The sequence below is a fragment of the Herpailurus yagouaroundi genome, unplaced genomic scaffold (genome assembly GCF_014898765.1).
Source record: "Herpailurus yagouaroundi ecotype Mexico unplaced genomic scaffold, PumYag 140, whole genome shotgun sequence".
Lineage (NCBI taxonomy): Eukaryota > Metazoa > Chordata > Mammalia > Carnivora > Felidae > Herpailurus > Herpailurus yagouaroundi.
This window is the reverse complement of record NW_024412395.1, coordinates 55,208,426-55,223,464: the sequence shown is the minus strand read 5'-3', so window position 1 is coordinate 55,223,464 and position 15,039 is coordinate 55,208,426. Positions and strand designations below refer to the sequence as shown.

The following is a 15,039-nucleotide window of genomic DNA, read 5'->3' as shown; positions in this document are numbered from 1 at the left end:
CACCAAACTCTCTTCCATAGTGGCTGCACCATCTTACATTCCCGTCAGTCGTGTCCACGGATTCCATTTTCTCCATATCCTCGTCAATGTTTCTTATTTTCCTTTTTTAAAAAATTTTTTATAAAGTTTATTTCTGAGAGAGAGAGAGAGAGAGCAGGGGAGAGGCAGAGAGAGGAAGAGAGAGAATCCCAAGCAAGCTAAGCACCCACCATCAGCACGGAGCCTGACGCGGGGCTCGAGCTTACAAACTGTAAGATCATGACGCGAGCCAAAACCAAGAGTCAAATGCTCAACCAACTGAGCCACCCAGGCACCCCATTTTCCTTTTTTTTTTTTTTTTTTTTTTTTTTTAATAATAGCCATTCTAGGGGCGCCTGAGTGGCTCAGTCGGTTGAGCGGCCGACTTTGGCTCGGGTCATGATCTCGCAGTCCGTGAGTTTGAGCCCCGCGTCAGGCTCTGTGCTGACAGTTCAGAGCCTGGAGCCTGTTTTGGATTCTGTGTCTCCCTCTCTCTGACCCTCCCCTGTTCATGCTCTGTCTCTCCCTGTCTCAAAAATAAATAAATGTTAAAAAAAAAAAAAATAGCTATTCTACTTAGTGTGAAGTGGTATTTCATGGTCTTGATGTATACTTCTCTAATAACCAGATGTTGAGCTTTTCACGTGCTTGATTTTAATTTTTAAAATGTTATTTGAAGATGTGATTTGCACACTTGTTAAAAGGTATATTGTTTTAAGTATATATATTTACAGAGTCTTGGAGCCATCACCCTAATCTAATATCAGAACATTTTCGTCATCCAAAAAGGAAATATTGTACCCATTAGCAGTTACTTCTCTTTCCCACACCCTGTCCCTTCTACTTCTCCACCTTAAGCAGTCACTAATTTATATTCTGTCTCTGTAGATTTGCTTATTCTGGACATCTCATATAAATGGGATCATACATATAAATGGTCTTTTGTGACTGGCTTCTTTCACTTAGTATAATGTTTTTGAAGTTCATCTATTTTGTAGCGTGTAGTTCATTTCTTTTTATTGCAAAATAATATTCCATTGTATGGATATAGATCCTGTCATCTTTTTGCTCTCTTCCTTTTTTTTTTTTTTTTTGGTAACAGTTCTTTATAAATTCCAATGGAAATAAGAGAAGAATTATAATTATGTAATCCTTTGTGATTGCCTTTTTCAAATATAAGAGGAAATTCTATTCACTCTTTAGCTTTCATCTTTATTATCAGTACTTTACTTGGATCTTATGAATCAAAACTTTAATTCAACCAGCCCTTCAATTTATTGCAGAGCTTTAAAAAAAAAAAAAAAATCATAGCGTTATCTCTCTAAACAGAACCTAAACTGAGAACTTTCAGTGTTAAAACAGACCTAAAAAGAAAATGATTTTTGAGGTGCCGCAGACATTGATTCCATCATAGTAATTAACCTGTTGTAGAATATCTCTAAACTATATTCTCTTCTTTGGCCTCATCAAAGAATGTGATTCTCCTATTGACTTTGACTTTTATTACAAGCATTAATTGGATTTGACTTTTAAAGAAATTCAGAGAGACTCATTTTTCCAAAACTGTTTGATCCCTCACAATTAAGAAAAAATGTTGGCACTATTTAACTTAATTCCAAATTTGTGCTGGCATATAGGATTTCAAAGCTGTCATTATTTCCATAGCATTTCAAAGTTTAAGAAAAGCATGTGAGAGTGACCATGGCATTTTTCCCCTTTTCTTCTGGGAGGGCGAGGCTCTCTCAGGTAACGAGAAGGTCTCAGAACTTAAAGCCAGTTACTAAAGGGGCAGCACTGTTTGAATTTCCATTCATGTATTTCAGATGTTATCTAATCAGTGAAATAAAGTTTGGGAACTTTCTCCCTAACAAAAATATTTTCTATTAAATCCTTTGGGGATTTTGGAGATGGGGAACAGTTATTCTGTAATTTTTTTCCTCCTACATAAAATTGTTAACTTTATTTCTTATTTCATTTAGGTTGCTGATGGGAGATGAGCGTGTAAAGAATGGCCTTAATTTCATGTATGAGGCCCCACCAGGAGCTAAAAAAGGTACTTGCCTCATTTGCCTTTTTTTTTTTTTTTTTAATGTCCTTGATGTGTTTGCAACTAAAGATAGAACTGCTATCACAGACATTTTTTAAAAGTTGCTCTTCATTTTTTAAAATGGCTGTTATTCTGTAAAGATGATTTTAAAATACTGTAATCAATACAATTGAATAAATACTAAAAATATTTGCCTAGTAATATTTCATGACGACTTTTTTTAAATGACTTGATCTTTGAAGAGGAAAAAAGTCAATATCAACAGAAGTGCGTTTCTTCTTTTATAATTTGTGTATATATCTTTAGTCCTTACTGATACGAATAGAAAGCATAATATTCTGTCAGTGAAAAATATAAAAGCTTAAAAATTAGGAATTAATGTGCTTATTACAGGCTGCTCATTCAATATTGTATTTATCCTTTAGTGATTTGAATTTTATCATGTGAAAGAAGGAAAAAAAAGCCAAACCAATAAATTCTTACAAGTTACAATTAAGTGCTATGACATCATACTATAGTATAGTGTGGATAGCCAACTTGAATGTTGAAGTTTTTAACTTGACCTTTTTTTTTCACCCATATTTTGATATGCAATCAAGAAAACAAAGAGGTAAGGTACTATTTTCTGTGTTTAGATTTACTTGCAATAGATTGTAATTTAATGGAAAAGTTGAAAGACTTCCTAATGAATGTTTTTAGAAAGAAGAAACAGAAGGAGAGACTGAATACAAATTTGAATGGCAGAAAGGAGCTCCAAGGGAAAAGTAAGAACCAGTTTTCTTCTAAGATAAAATATATTATCACCAGCTTTATCTGATATCCCATCTTATGTTGCCTTCTCGTTCACTAGAGAAGGCAACTAACGTGAAAATGTATTTTATGTGATTTGTCTTATACAATTTATTTGATCATAGACTTTTTTTTTAAGTTTATTTATTTATTTTGAGAGAGAGAGAGAGAGAGAGAGAGAGAGAGAGAGCGTGCACCTGTGGGGGAGGGGCAGAAAGCAAAAGGGAGAGAATCCCAAGTGGGCTCCCGCATGATGCAGAGCTCAGATCCATGAACTGCGAGATCATGACCTGAGCCAAAGTCGGACGCTTAACTGACTGAACCACCTAGGTGCCCCTTGATCATAGACTTTAATTTAAATAGTTTTTAATTTTTTTAATCACAAATCATCAAACTGGACACTTAATATGAAGTGATGTCTAGAAATACTAAGTAGATTTCATAGTTCTGTGTTATACATTTTATAATGTTTTTAGAACTAGAAAACTATTTTCAGAATAACTGCTGTTTATTAAATTGTTCTTAATATTGTGTTTGTACATTTTTTCTACTTAATAGATATGCCAAAGATGACATGAACATCAGAGATCAGCCCTTTGGTATTCAGGCAAGTGACCCATATTTTACTCTATAAGAATAATTTCTACTTAATAAATACTTCTTTATTGTTGTCCAAAAGGTATTTAAGCTGAGAAAGGGATCTGTTGTTTTGATTTATATCAGACAGTAAAAGGACTTAGAGGAGAAAACATTAAGTGTAGTAGGTTGATAAAAGATAGGAATCAGGAATTTCATGTCTATGTAGATTCCCTGTATGTATGTCTATTAAATTTGATTTCCTCCTGTTTAAAAAAAAAAAGGTAGGAATCAAAGTTTTGTACTGAGGGTTGTAATGATAAGGGTCTCTTCAGTTTTCAGGAATTTAGAGAATTAGCTCAAGATCAAGAAAAGGTGTAAAACTATTTTTTTAGAACCCAAACATAATATCACCAGAGGGCCACAGTCTTGTTAGAAAAAACATTTTTTGGAGTCCTGCCTTCCTTATTCATTTACAATTGTCTGTGGCTGCTTTCCTGCTACATTGGCAGAGTTGAGTAATTGCAACAGATACCTCTGGCCCATAAAGACTTACATACTTAATATCTGGTCCTTCACAGAAGAAGTTTGCCAAACCCTGGTTAGGAAACTGAAACTTTAAAGATTAACTTCTTTATTTATTTTTTAAATGTTTTTTTTTTGTTTTTTTTGTGTTTTTTTTAATTTTTTTTCAACGTTTTTTATTTTTCTTTTTGGGACAGAGAGAGACAGAGCATGAACGGGGGAGGGGCAGAGAGAGAGGGAGACACAGAATCGGAAACAGGCTCCAGGCTCTGAGCCATCAGCCCAGAGCCTGATGCGGGGCTCGAACTCACGGACCGCGAGATCGTGACCTGGCTGAAGTCGGACGCTTAACCGACTGCGCCACCCAGGCGCCCCAAGATTAACCTTTTTAAATTAGAGAATTTAAGTTTAAGCCATGACGTAGTTCCTTTTTGATATTTTACCATTTCTCTTTGGATCACATTGTTTTGTTACCACCAAGTAACAGTCAAAAAGAGATAGTATTCAGTTTAGCTTTTAGGCAGAATTTACAAAAGGTTTTAGTATTTATGTTAAATTACCAAAATAGTTACGGAATCTCTTTCCCTGGAAATCTTTTAAAAATGAAAAGTAATTTACCTTAAACTCTGCCAAGGAGTAGGGATTTGAACATTGCTTAGAGTCTCAGTATTTTAATAACTAAAATAATGTTCACTATTTCTCAGGTTCGAAATGTGAGGTGCATTAAATGTCACAAATGGGGTCATGTCAACACAGATCGAGAATGTCCTTTGTTTGGTCTTTCTGGAATAAATGCAAGTTCAGTTCCCACTGATGGCTCAGGTATGCACTAGAGATGATTTATTTGTTTTACAATTTGTATCAAGGACAAACAGCATTTTTCTTTAATACTTCTGGATATTGTTTTCCTTTGGTTGGTTGGTTTGTTTGTTTTGACAAAGATATGTACCCAAAATATGATGGTCAGTGGGAAGCTCATATGTTTTAAATTTTATTTATTTATTTATTTTTAATTTTTTTTAACGTTTATTTATTTTTGAGACAGAGAGAGACAGAGCATGAATGGGGGAGGGTCAGAGAGAGAGGAAGACACAGAATCTGAAACAGGCTCCAGGCTCTGAGCAGTCAGCACAGAGCCTGACGTGGGGCTTGAACTCACGGACCGCGAGATCATGACCTGAGCCGAAGTCGGACGCTTAACCAACTGAGCCACCCAGGTGCCCCTAAATTTTAAATGCTATGTGTTAGAATTTAATTTAATTTTTCTAGCCAAGGGCCCTATAAACTTGATATTAAAGGTAAAATACTGGGGCAGGGGTACCTGGATGGCTCAGTCACTTGAGCATCAACTTTGGCTCAGGTCATGATCTCATGGTTGGTGAGTTCAAGGCCTGAGTCCGGCTCTCTGCTATCAGCACAGAGCCTGCTTTGGATCCTCTCCCTCTCTCTCTGCACCTTCCCCTCTTGTGCTCTCTCTCTCTCGAAAATAGAATAAACATTATTTTAAAAAAAAAGGTATTAAACATAGTTCATCAGGTTAGTAACCTAAAAATACAAGGAAGAAATGGTTCTTTCTCATATTCATGTTCCCCTGAATTGTAAATGTAGGCTGATGAAAAGACTCAGCAATTGCCTCATTTAGTTCACAGATAAAATCAAAACTGAATTTTAAAAGATGTTAAATATCAGGGATGCCTGGGTGGCTCAGTTGGTTAAGTACCCAACTTCAGCTCAGGTCATGATCTCACAGTTTGTGGGTTCGAGCCTCTCATCAGGCTCTGCACAAACAGTGCGGAGCCCACTTGACATTCTCTCTCTCTCTCCCTCTCTCTCTTCCCTTCCCCCACTTGTACTCTCTGTCTCTCTCAAAATAAATGAAGTTAAAAAAAAAAAGAGGGGCGCCTGGGTGGCTCAGTCGGTTAAGCGTCCAACTCTTGGTTTCGGCTCAGGTCATGATCTCATGGCTTGTTTTGTGTGTCTGTGCTGACAGCGCAGAGCCTGCCTGGGATTCTCTCTCTCCCTTTCTGCCCCTCCCCAGCTTGCTCTCTCTCTCTCTCTCAAAATAAATAAATAAACTTAAAAATTTGAAAAAAAAAAATCATTGTCAAGTTTGACACTGTTTCTCTCTGTCTCTCTCTCTCTCTTTTTTTTTTTTTTTTTTTTTTTTAGAGAGGGAAAGAGAGTACAAGCTGGGAAAGGGGCAGAGGGAGAGAAACAGAGGGATGCGGGGGAATCTTAAGTAGGCTCCATGCTCAGCATAGAGCCCAATGCAGGGCTCAATCCCATGACCTTGGAATCATGACCTGAGGCAAAATCAAGAGTGGGACACTCAACCCACTGAGCCACCCAGGAGCCCCCTGACACTGTTTCTTTAATGGTGTTATGGATGTTAGAATGGGTAGAAGAAGTACACAGATAAAAATATTAAAATTAATTTTTTTTTAATCCTTACTCCTCTAAAAAAGATTAAGAAACCACATTTTAAGTAGAGGGAAACTGGGCGCCTGGGTGGCGCAGTCGGTTAAGCGTCCGACTTCAGCCAGGGCACGATCTCGCGGTCCGTGAGTTCGAGCCCCACGTCAGGCTCTGGGCTGATGGCTCGGAGCCTGGAGCCTGTTTCCGATTCTGTGTCTCCCTCTCTCTCTGCCCCTCCCCTGTTCATGCTCTGTCTCTCTCTGTCCCAAAAATAAATAAACGTTGAAAAAAAAAAAATTTAAGTAGAGGGAAACTATTTGCTCAGTAGTGAGAGAATGTTGGTACAGACCTTGGTCTGGCAATCTCTGACAAAAGAATGTTCCACTGATGACACAGTGCAGGTACTCTTAAAATCCACATACTGATGTTCCTTCCTCACCTGCCCCCACTCAAATGGTGAAAGGAGAGCCCCCAAAATAAATAAACCCCTAAAGAACATGGGAGTACACTAGATCATATATGAGGAACCCATTGGCTTAAATATTTCTGAGTATTAATTTTAGTAGTAATAGAAACCTGATGTTTATATCTGAAAGGTATATATGTTTTCTGGAAGGGGTTGCATCTTGCTCACTTTTCCTTCACTCCAGCCTTGTGGTGCCCTTACAACTGCATGACTTCCGTATCGGCTAGCGGCAGGCAGTGGTAGTAGCTGTCTTTGTTCCCCAGCCTAGTCTTACTTTGATCCTGCTTCTGAGAGAATGAGGATAGATTCCAGACTTAGCCTTTTATTTAGTAATCAACAGACTTGCTTTGATTCTTTTTTTTTTTTTAACTTTTTTTTGAGAGACAGAGTGTGTGAGTGGAAGAGGGATGGGGGGAGAGAGAATGTTAAGCAGGTTCCACGTCCAGCTCAGAGCCGGACACGGGGCTCGATCTCACGACTTTGAGATCATGACCTGAGCTGAAATCAAGGGTTGGACGCTTAACCAACTGAACCACCCATGCACCCCTCGATTCTTTTTTTTTTTGTTTTTTAAAGATTTATTTATTGAAGTAATCTCTACACCCAACATGGGGCTTAAACTCCCAATCCCAAGATCAAGAGTCACATGCTACCAGCTGAGCCAGCCAGGCACCCCTACTTTATCTTGATTCTATATGTTATTTAAAAAAAATTTTTTTAATGTTTATTTTTGAGAGAGAGAGACAGAGTGGAAGTGGTGGAGGGGCAGAGAGAGAGAGAGAGACAGAATCTGAAGCAGGCTCCAGGCTCTGAGCTGTCAGCACAGAGCCTGATGTGGAGCTCAAACCCACAAGACTGAGACCATGACCTGAGCTGAAGTCGGACACTCAACCGACTGAGCCACCCAGGCGCCCCTGTCTTGATTCTATATTAGAAAATCTATAACAACCGGAAGAACTTGTGCTATTTACTTAATCTGTTTTTAAAAGTATTGGAAACAGTGAACTCACATATAATGAAGCTGGTTATTAGCTCATCTCCAGCCATGCATTTATATTCATAAACCTTGAAGTAATCATTCATTTTATACAAAATTTTTGCACCCCATTTGTGGTACAGTTGTACTGTAGTACTATTCGGCAATCAAATGAACTTTTTCAAAATAAAGTGAACAAAGTAAAAAAAATACTCTTATTTTTTGGTTCCTAACAAGTTTTAACATATATGTAACCCAACTTGTGATGTCTGCAAATTAGTGATTCTTTATCTGTGTCTAAATGAATTGAGCAGTGGAATGGTAGAGGGTAGAAAGTATTAACTTTATTGAAATACTACAGTTAACATTCCTAGTATATAAAATGTCCTTTCAAGTCAATATGGTAAAGAGGAACATACAAACGCAAAGGAGCAAAGGACAAAAGGAGGAATCCAAATGGCCATTAAACCTATGAGGACATTTTCAACAGCATTAGTAACCAAAGAAATGAAAACTAAAATAGTATATTATCTTTTTTTACCTATTAAATTTGGCAGAGATTTAAAAGAATACATCTGGTGTTGGAGCAAGTGTGGTAAAATGAATTTTAATCCACTGTTGATAAATTGGAACACCATTTTTAAAGTCATTTGACGATAGGTATCAAAAGACTTAAAAGCATGCATATCCTTTTACCTAGAAATTCAGCTTCCAAGAATTTATAATAAGAAAGTGGGGGCGCCTGGATGGTTCAGTCAGTTAAGTGTCCAGCTGAGGTCATGATCTCATGGTCCGTGGGTTCAAGCCCTGTGTCAGGCTCTGTGCTGACAGCTCAGAGCCTGGAGCCTGCTTAGGATTCTGTGTCTCCCTTGCTCTCTGCCCCTCGAGCTCTGCTGCTCTCTCTCAAAAATAAATAACATTAAAAAAATTGTTTTTATAATAAGAAAGGGATAAGGTAGATGCTCAAAGGTTTATGGTACTGAAATATCAGGAACAAACCTGAATGTCCATCCATAAGAGCTTGGTAAAATAAACTCACTCATTTATTCAGCAATCATTTATGGAGCACTTACTCTGTGCCAGGCATTTTTCTAGGGTCTAGAATACAATAATGTCAAGACAGGAAATGTCTTTACTTTCATTACATTGAAATGACACAAAATAAACTGGTAAGAAAATACTGGGTATTTATAAGTTCTGTGATGAAAGTTAAATTGGATACTGTGATGAGAGGTAAATGGTGAGTAATTTTGTATTAAGCAGTCAGGAATGGCCCCCTCTGAGGAACTGATGTTAAACTGAGACTTAAATGACAGGAAAGGTACAACCATGTAAAATCTGGGAGAAGAGCAGTTGGCATTGTACAAGGAATGGCCTTTTTTTTTCCTAAGTTTATTTATTTTGAGAGAGAAAGAGCATGTATGTGCACACAGCAGGTGCAGAGAGAGAGAATCCTAAGCAGGCTCTGTGCTGTGAGTGCAGAGCCCAATGCAGGGCTCAGACTCACAAACTGTGAGATCATGACCTGAGCCAAAATCCGGAGTCTGGATGCTTAACTGACTGAGCAACCCAGGTGCCCCCAGAAGGAATGGCCTTCTAGAATTGGGAGCCATAGATTCTGAGAGGCAGTATGCATAGTGGTTAAGAACACAGAATGTGGGACTATGGGGCCTCCTAGTGCCTGATTTGGAACATCTGCTCTGCTACTTAGTAGGCCTGTATTTTCAAGCAAGCTACTTAACTGCTGTGTGTCTGCTAATGTCTATGAAATAGATATTCTCGCACCTACCTCATAAGGTGGTCATGAGAGCTAAACAAGTTAATGTGGAGTGCTTGCAATAGTGCCTGGCATATAATAAGCATTTCTTTTTTAAAATAAATTATGGTACATCCCCCCCAAATGGAATACCATATAGTCATAAGATATAAACAGGTGAATAGAGCTGTGTATGTCTATGTTGACATATAAGGATATACTAAGGTATATCAAGTAAAAAAAGTTAAGAAGCAATATTATTTAAAAGTATGTAGAAAAAAAAAAGTATGTAAGGTTAAAAGATAAAATAACCAGGGTGCCTGGGTGCCTCAGTTGAGTGTCTGACTCTGGCTCAGGTCAGGATCTCATGGTTCGTGGGATCGAGCCCTGCATTGGGCTCTGCTGACAGTGTGGAGCCTGTTTGGGATTCCCTCTCTCTCCCCTTCCCCTGCTTGCTTGCTTGATCTCTCTCTCTCAGAATAAATAAACTTTTTTTAAAAAGTTAAAATGAGCTTTTTGAATCAAGTTATTTTTGAAATCTGTCAAATTTTATTTATTTTTTTCAGTTTATCTATTTATTTTGAGAGAGAGGGAGAGCATGCCCAAACAGGGGAGAGGCAGAGAGAGGGAGGGAGAGAGAGAATCCCAAGCAGTCTCCTTGTTGTCAGTGCAGAGCCTGATGTAGGGCTCAGTCCCACGAACCGTGAGATCATGACCTCAGCCAAAATTAAGAGTTGGATATTCAGCCAACTGAGCCACCCAGACACCCCAAATCCATGAGATTTAAAATTTTTTTCAGTGTTTGTTTATTTTTGAGAGAGAGAGAGAGAGAGAGAGAGAAAGAAAACACAAGCGGGGGAGGGGCAGAGAGAGAGAATCCAAAGCAGGCTCCAGGCTCTGAGCTGTCAGCACAGAGCCCGATACGGGGCTCAAACTCACGAGCTGTGAGATCATGACCTGAGCCGAAGTCGGAGGCCCAAACAACTGAGCCACCCAGGCGCCCCATAAATCTGTAAGATTTTAGAAACTCTGCCTTTGATAGTGAAAGAATGGCGCACTGATTAAGTGCCCTATATGAAAATTAATTCTTAGAACTACTAAATTTCTTTTTTACTTTATGAGATAATTTTATTTGGCACGATGTATTTGACATCCCACATACCAGCCTTAAGTTTTATTTTTTGAACTTCTCTGTTCCAACCTCATTAAAGATAAGGGTTCTACTCCTAGTTTACAATCTAATCATCTTATAAGAATCTATTTAATAGAGAGTAACTGAGTGTTAATAGGGGAGACAGGACTACAGTGACCTTTGGGGAATTATTAAGATTGAAACAGTTAGAAAGATGGGCCAGAAAGAAAGACCAGAAGAAAAACAAGCATAGAAGATTTATCTTGGATGACCATGAATGAACAGAACCAGATTTGAATGACTCAACAAGTTTTGCCATTGGACACTGCAGCCATCATTTCCCAAACTTGCCTGATGTAAAGGACCACTTGAGTATTTTGTTAAAGGTTCCCAAGGCCCTATTGAATCAGAGTACTGAGAGGATTCTGAGACTCTCACCCTAGAAGATGGTGATGATCTGAAAGTTTGGGAAAACAGGTTTAGGCAAAAATGATATGCCATAGAATATTCTGGGTGGGTGTGGTGTAGTGTGTGTGTGTGTGTGTGTGTGTGTGTGTGTGTGTGGGGAAAGGGAAAAGTACAGAGAAGGAAAAATGATAATGTGCTAAAAGAGCTTTTTTTTTTTTTTAGGGAAATAATCATTTCAGTATCATTTCTAATTTTTTCCTGTTGTAAACTAAATATCCAGTCCTAGAGGAATTGCAAAATTATTTGTTGATATAGTTAGTGAATTAAGGATTACTAATTGAATCTACATTATGGTTCTGATAATATAAAGCTACATGCATATACATTAGGACTGGAAGGAAACATGGAAGACTGAAATAGTTAATAATTTGGTGAAATTACATGTGACTGTCTTTACTTTTGTATTAAAATGTGTGATTAAAATTGGAAAAGAGGGGCGCCTGGGTGGCGCAGTCGGTTAAGCGTCCGACTTCAGCCAGGTCACGATCTCACAGTCCGTGAGTTCGAGCCCCGCGTCGGGCTCTGGGCTGATGGCTCAGAGCCTGGAGCCTGTTTCCGATTCTGTGTCCCCCTGTCTCTCTGCCCCTCCCCCGTTCATGCTCTGTCTCTCTCTGTCCCAAAAATAAATAAACGTTGAAAAAAAAAAATAAATAAAATAAAATAAAATAAATAAAATTGGAAAAGAAACTGGGGCACCTGGGTGGCTCAATCGGTGGAGTGTCTGACTTTTGATTTTGGCTCAAGTCATGATCCCCGGGTTGTCGGGCTCTGCACTGTCAATGGGGAGCCTGCTTGGGATTCTCTCTCTCTCTTCCTCTGCTCCTCTTCCTTGTGCTCTTTCTTTCTCTCTCTAAAATAAAAAAACTTTTTTAAAAATGGGAAAGAAACAAGATTTGGCTTTTCAAACGTTGAATATCTCTTGTATTCTTGAGAAGGTTGATGTTTCCCTTTGTTCTCCTGTATTAAATTTATTTTCAGAATAGTTGGAACAGCTGAAGAAAGAAAAGAGTTACTGGTGTGTCGTAAAAAGCATATTCATGATGAGAAATAACTAGCAGACTGAATTAATTCTTTGCCTCTTTATAGAAAAAGGCATTAGGAAAATTTCCATTTCCAATTTTTCCTTTAAAACTGACAAATATAAGTGTGAGAACAAATACTGGTAAATACACAGGATATTTTTAATTTCTTAAATCCTGTATCTTACTCATCTGAGAATATCTCAACACACTGAACTCTATGATAAAATTATGGTAAAAATAGATCAGTAACTTTCACCATCTGTGATACCACAGAAGATGATGAAAGTTACTGATCTATTTCTGATGCACTGTCAAGGTTGAGAACCATCAGCTTCAGCTGTATGTAAGAACAATTGATATGATATGAAGATCTCTTAATGATATGGATGTTGTTTACAACATTTGGTCAAATTAAAAATGCAAATTGTAAAACAAAGTGGCTACATGGATTCCATTCATGTTTCTTTTGCTGTCTTTAGGTAGACATATAGACAGATACTTGTAGAAAAATGACTGGCAGGAGAGAGACGAATATATTAACAGTGGTTATACATTTATAGTTTTTAAGTGAGTATTAGAAGAATTAAAAATTTTATACATAAAAGTAAATTATTTAAAATTTTATTGCTCAGTTAATACGTTTGAAGTTTGACCTGCATTTAGCAGTGCCACTTAACTAACACTAATAGAAACTCTTAAAGGATTCTCAGAAACAAAATAAAAAACTCTAGTATATCAAATAGGAAAGCAAATAATAATGATGTTGTATCCTGAATTTGAATGCAGTGAAAAATAAACTGGCCAATTTCCTAATCCACTTGCTGATTCAAGCTAAAAAATCTTTTCATTTTAAAAAATCACCTATTGAATAATGTCTCACCAGTGAATAGAGATTATTTTTGCAATAATGCAATTTCAGTGGATGTGGTTATCATGGGATAATCACACCCCTGGGGTACAGCCTTGTGCCTGTAATCTCCCAGGAGTGTAATTATTTCATGATAACCGCACCCCCCGGCGTTGCATTATTTCTATTATGAAATTCTAAGTTTAGTATATAAAGTAACTTACTTTGATCACTGGTAACTGCAAGGTGCTGTTAGAATGTTCCAGCTGTGAGGTTTACAGAGACCAGCCATAAGATTTACTTCTCCTTTACAAAGTTAAATTAGGCAATCAAAATGCTTCTTTTGGCTAAGCTGGTTTAGAATATCTTTTCTACTGATAAGATCATCTTAACTTTTAAGTTTCCATGCACTCTGAAGTACATCAGAATTATATGTAAAACTTTCAAGCTTCAGTGGTGACTAAATGTTTATAAAGTATTTTTATATTACATTCTCATTAGATGTACTGCCCACCTGCCTTCATGTGTACTCTTTGGCCCTTGTTCTTATCATTGACTCTTACCATCTGTCTCTTACATTTTTATTGTATACTGATATTAAACACCAATTTTTTTTAAATCCACAAGGTGGGTTTTCAGCAAAGCAAGTGGGGTGTTTTTGGTTTTGTTTTTGTTTGTTGCTTTCTTAATAGATTTAATAGTGGGGCGCCTGGGTGGCGCAGTCGGTTAAGCGTCCGACTTCAGCCAGGTCACAATCTCGCGGTCCGTGAGTTCGAGCCCCGTGTCGGGCTCTGGGCTGATGGCTCAGAGCCTGGAGCCTGCTTCCGATTCTGTGTCTCCCTCTCTCTCTGCCCCTCCCCCGTTCATGCTCTGTCTCTCTCTGTCCCAAAAATAAATAAACATTGAAAAAAAAAATTTTTTTTAAATAGATTTAATAGTTACGTGTATCTGTATGCCTTTTACTTAATCATTTTGTTTCATTTCTTGTTTGTGCTTTTTCTTAATAGACTTTATTTTTGAGAGTTTTAGGTTGAGAGCAAATTTGAGAGGAAAGTACAGAGTTTTCCCATAACAACTGACCCCCACAAATGCACAGCCTCTCCTATTATCAACATTCTCTACAAGAGTTGCACATTTGTTATAATTGATCAACCTACACTGACACATCATTATCTCCCAGAATCCATTGTTTACATTATGGCTAACTCAGCATTGTACTTTTTCTGTAGGTTTGAACAAATGTATGATATGTATCCATATTATAGTATCGTACAGAGTAGTTTCACTGCCCCAGAAATTCTCTGTGCTCCCTCCTCTGTTCATACCTCCCTTCCCTCTAGCCTCTGACAACCACTGACCTTTCTACTATCTCCCTAGTTTTACCTTTTCCTGAAGATCATGTAGTTGGAATCTTACAGTGTGTAGCCTTTTCAGATCGGCTTCTTTCAGTTAGTAATATGCATTGTAGGTTCGTCCATGTCTTCTCATGACTCATTTAATAGTTCATTTCCATGTAGTGCTAAATAGTATTCCATTGTCTGGATGTACCACAGTTTATTGATCCACTTACTTACTGATGGACATCTTGGTTGCTTCCAAGTTTGGGCAGTTAGGAATAAAGCTGCTGTAAACATCTATGTGCTGATTTTTGTGTGGTCATAAGTTTTCAATTCCTTTGGGTAAATACCAAGAAGTGTATGGGTAAATACACTTGGGAAATACCAAGAGAGTGTGGTAAGAGTATATTTAGTTTTATAAGTAACTGACAAACTCTCCTAAAGTAGCTGTACCATTTTACATTCCTGTCAGCAATGAACAAAAGTTCCTGTTATCCATATCTTTGCCAGCATTTGGCATTGTCAGTGTCGTGACAATGTCTTTGTATGTTTTGGTCCTTTACTAGATGTGTCTTTTGCAAATACTTTTTCCCAATCTGTTGCTTGCCTTTTCTTTCTTTCTTTCTTTCTTTCTTTCTTTCTTTCTTTCTTTCTTTCTTTCTTTC

The 15,039-nt window shown here is 37.7% G+C and overlaps 1 protein-coding gene across 1 annotated transcript in view; it reads left to right on the top strand.

Annotated features, from left to right (window-relative positions):
- Window positions 1–15,039, top strand: part of CIRSR (corepressor of RBPJ and splicing regulator) — a 45,692-nt gene that overhangs the window by 11,091 nt on the left and 19,562 nt on the right. The window contains exons 3-7 of the mRNA XM_040475421.1: window positions 1,998–2,071; window positions 2,665–2,675; window positions 2,765–2,829; window positions 3,413–3,461; window positions 4,660–4,777. Of these exons, the coding sequence (XP_040331355.1) occupies window positions 1,998–2,071; window positions 2,665–2,675; window positions 2,765–2,829; window positions 3,413–3,461; window positions 4,660–4,777 (317 nt within the window). The remainder of the gene's footprint in view (window positions 1–1,997; window positions 2,072–2,664; window positions 2,676–2,764; window positions 2,830–3,412; window positions 3,462–4,659; window positions 4,778–15,039) is intronic.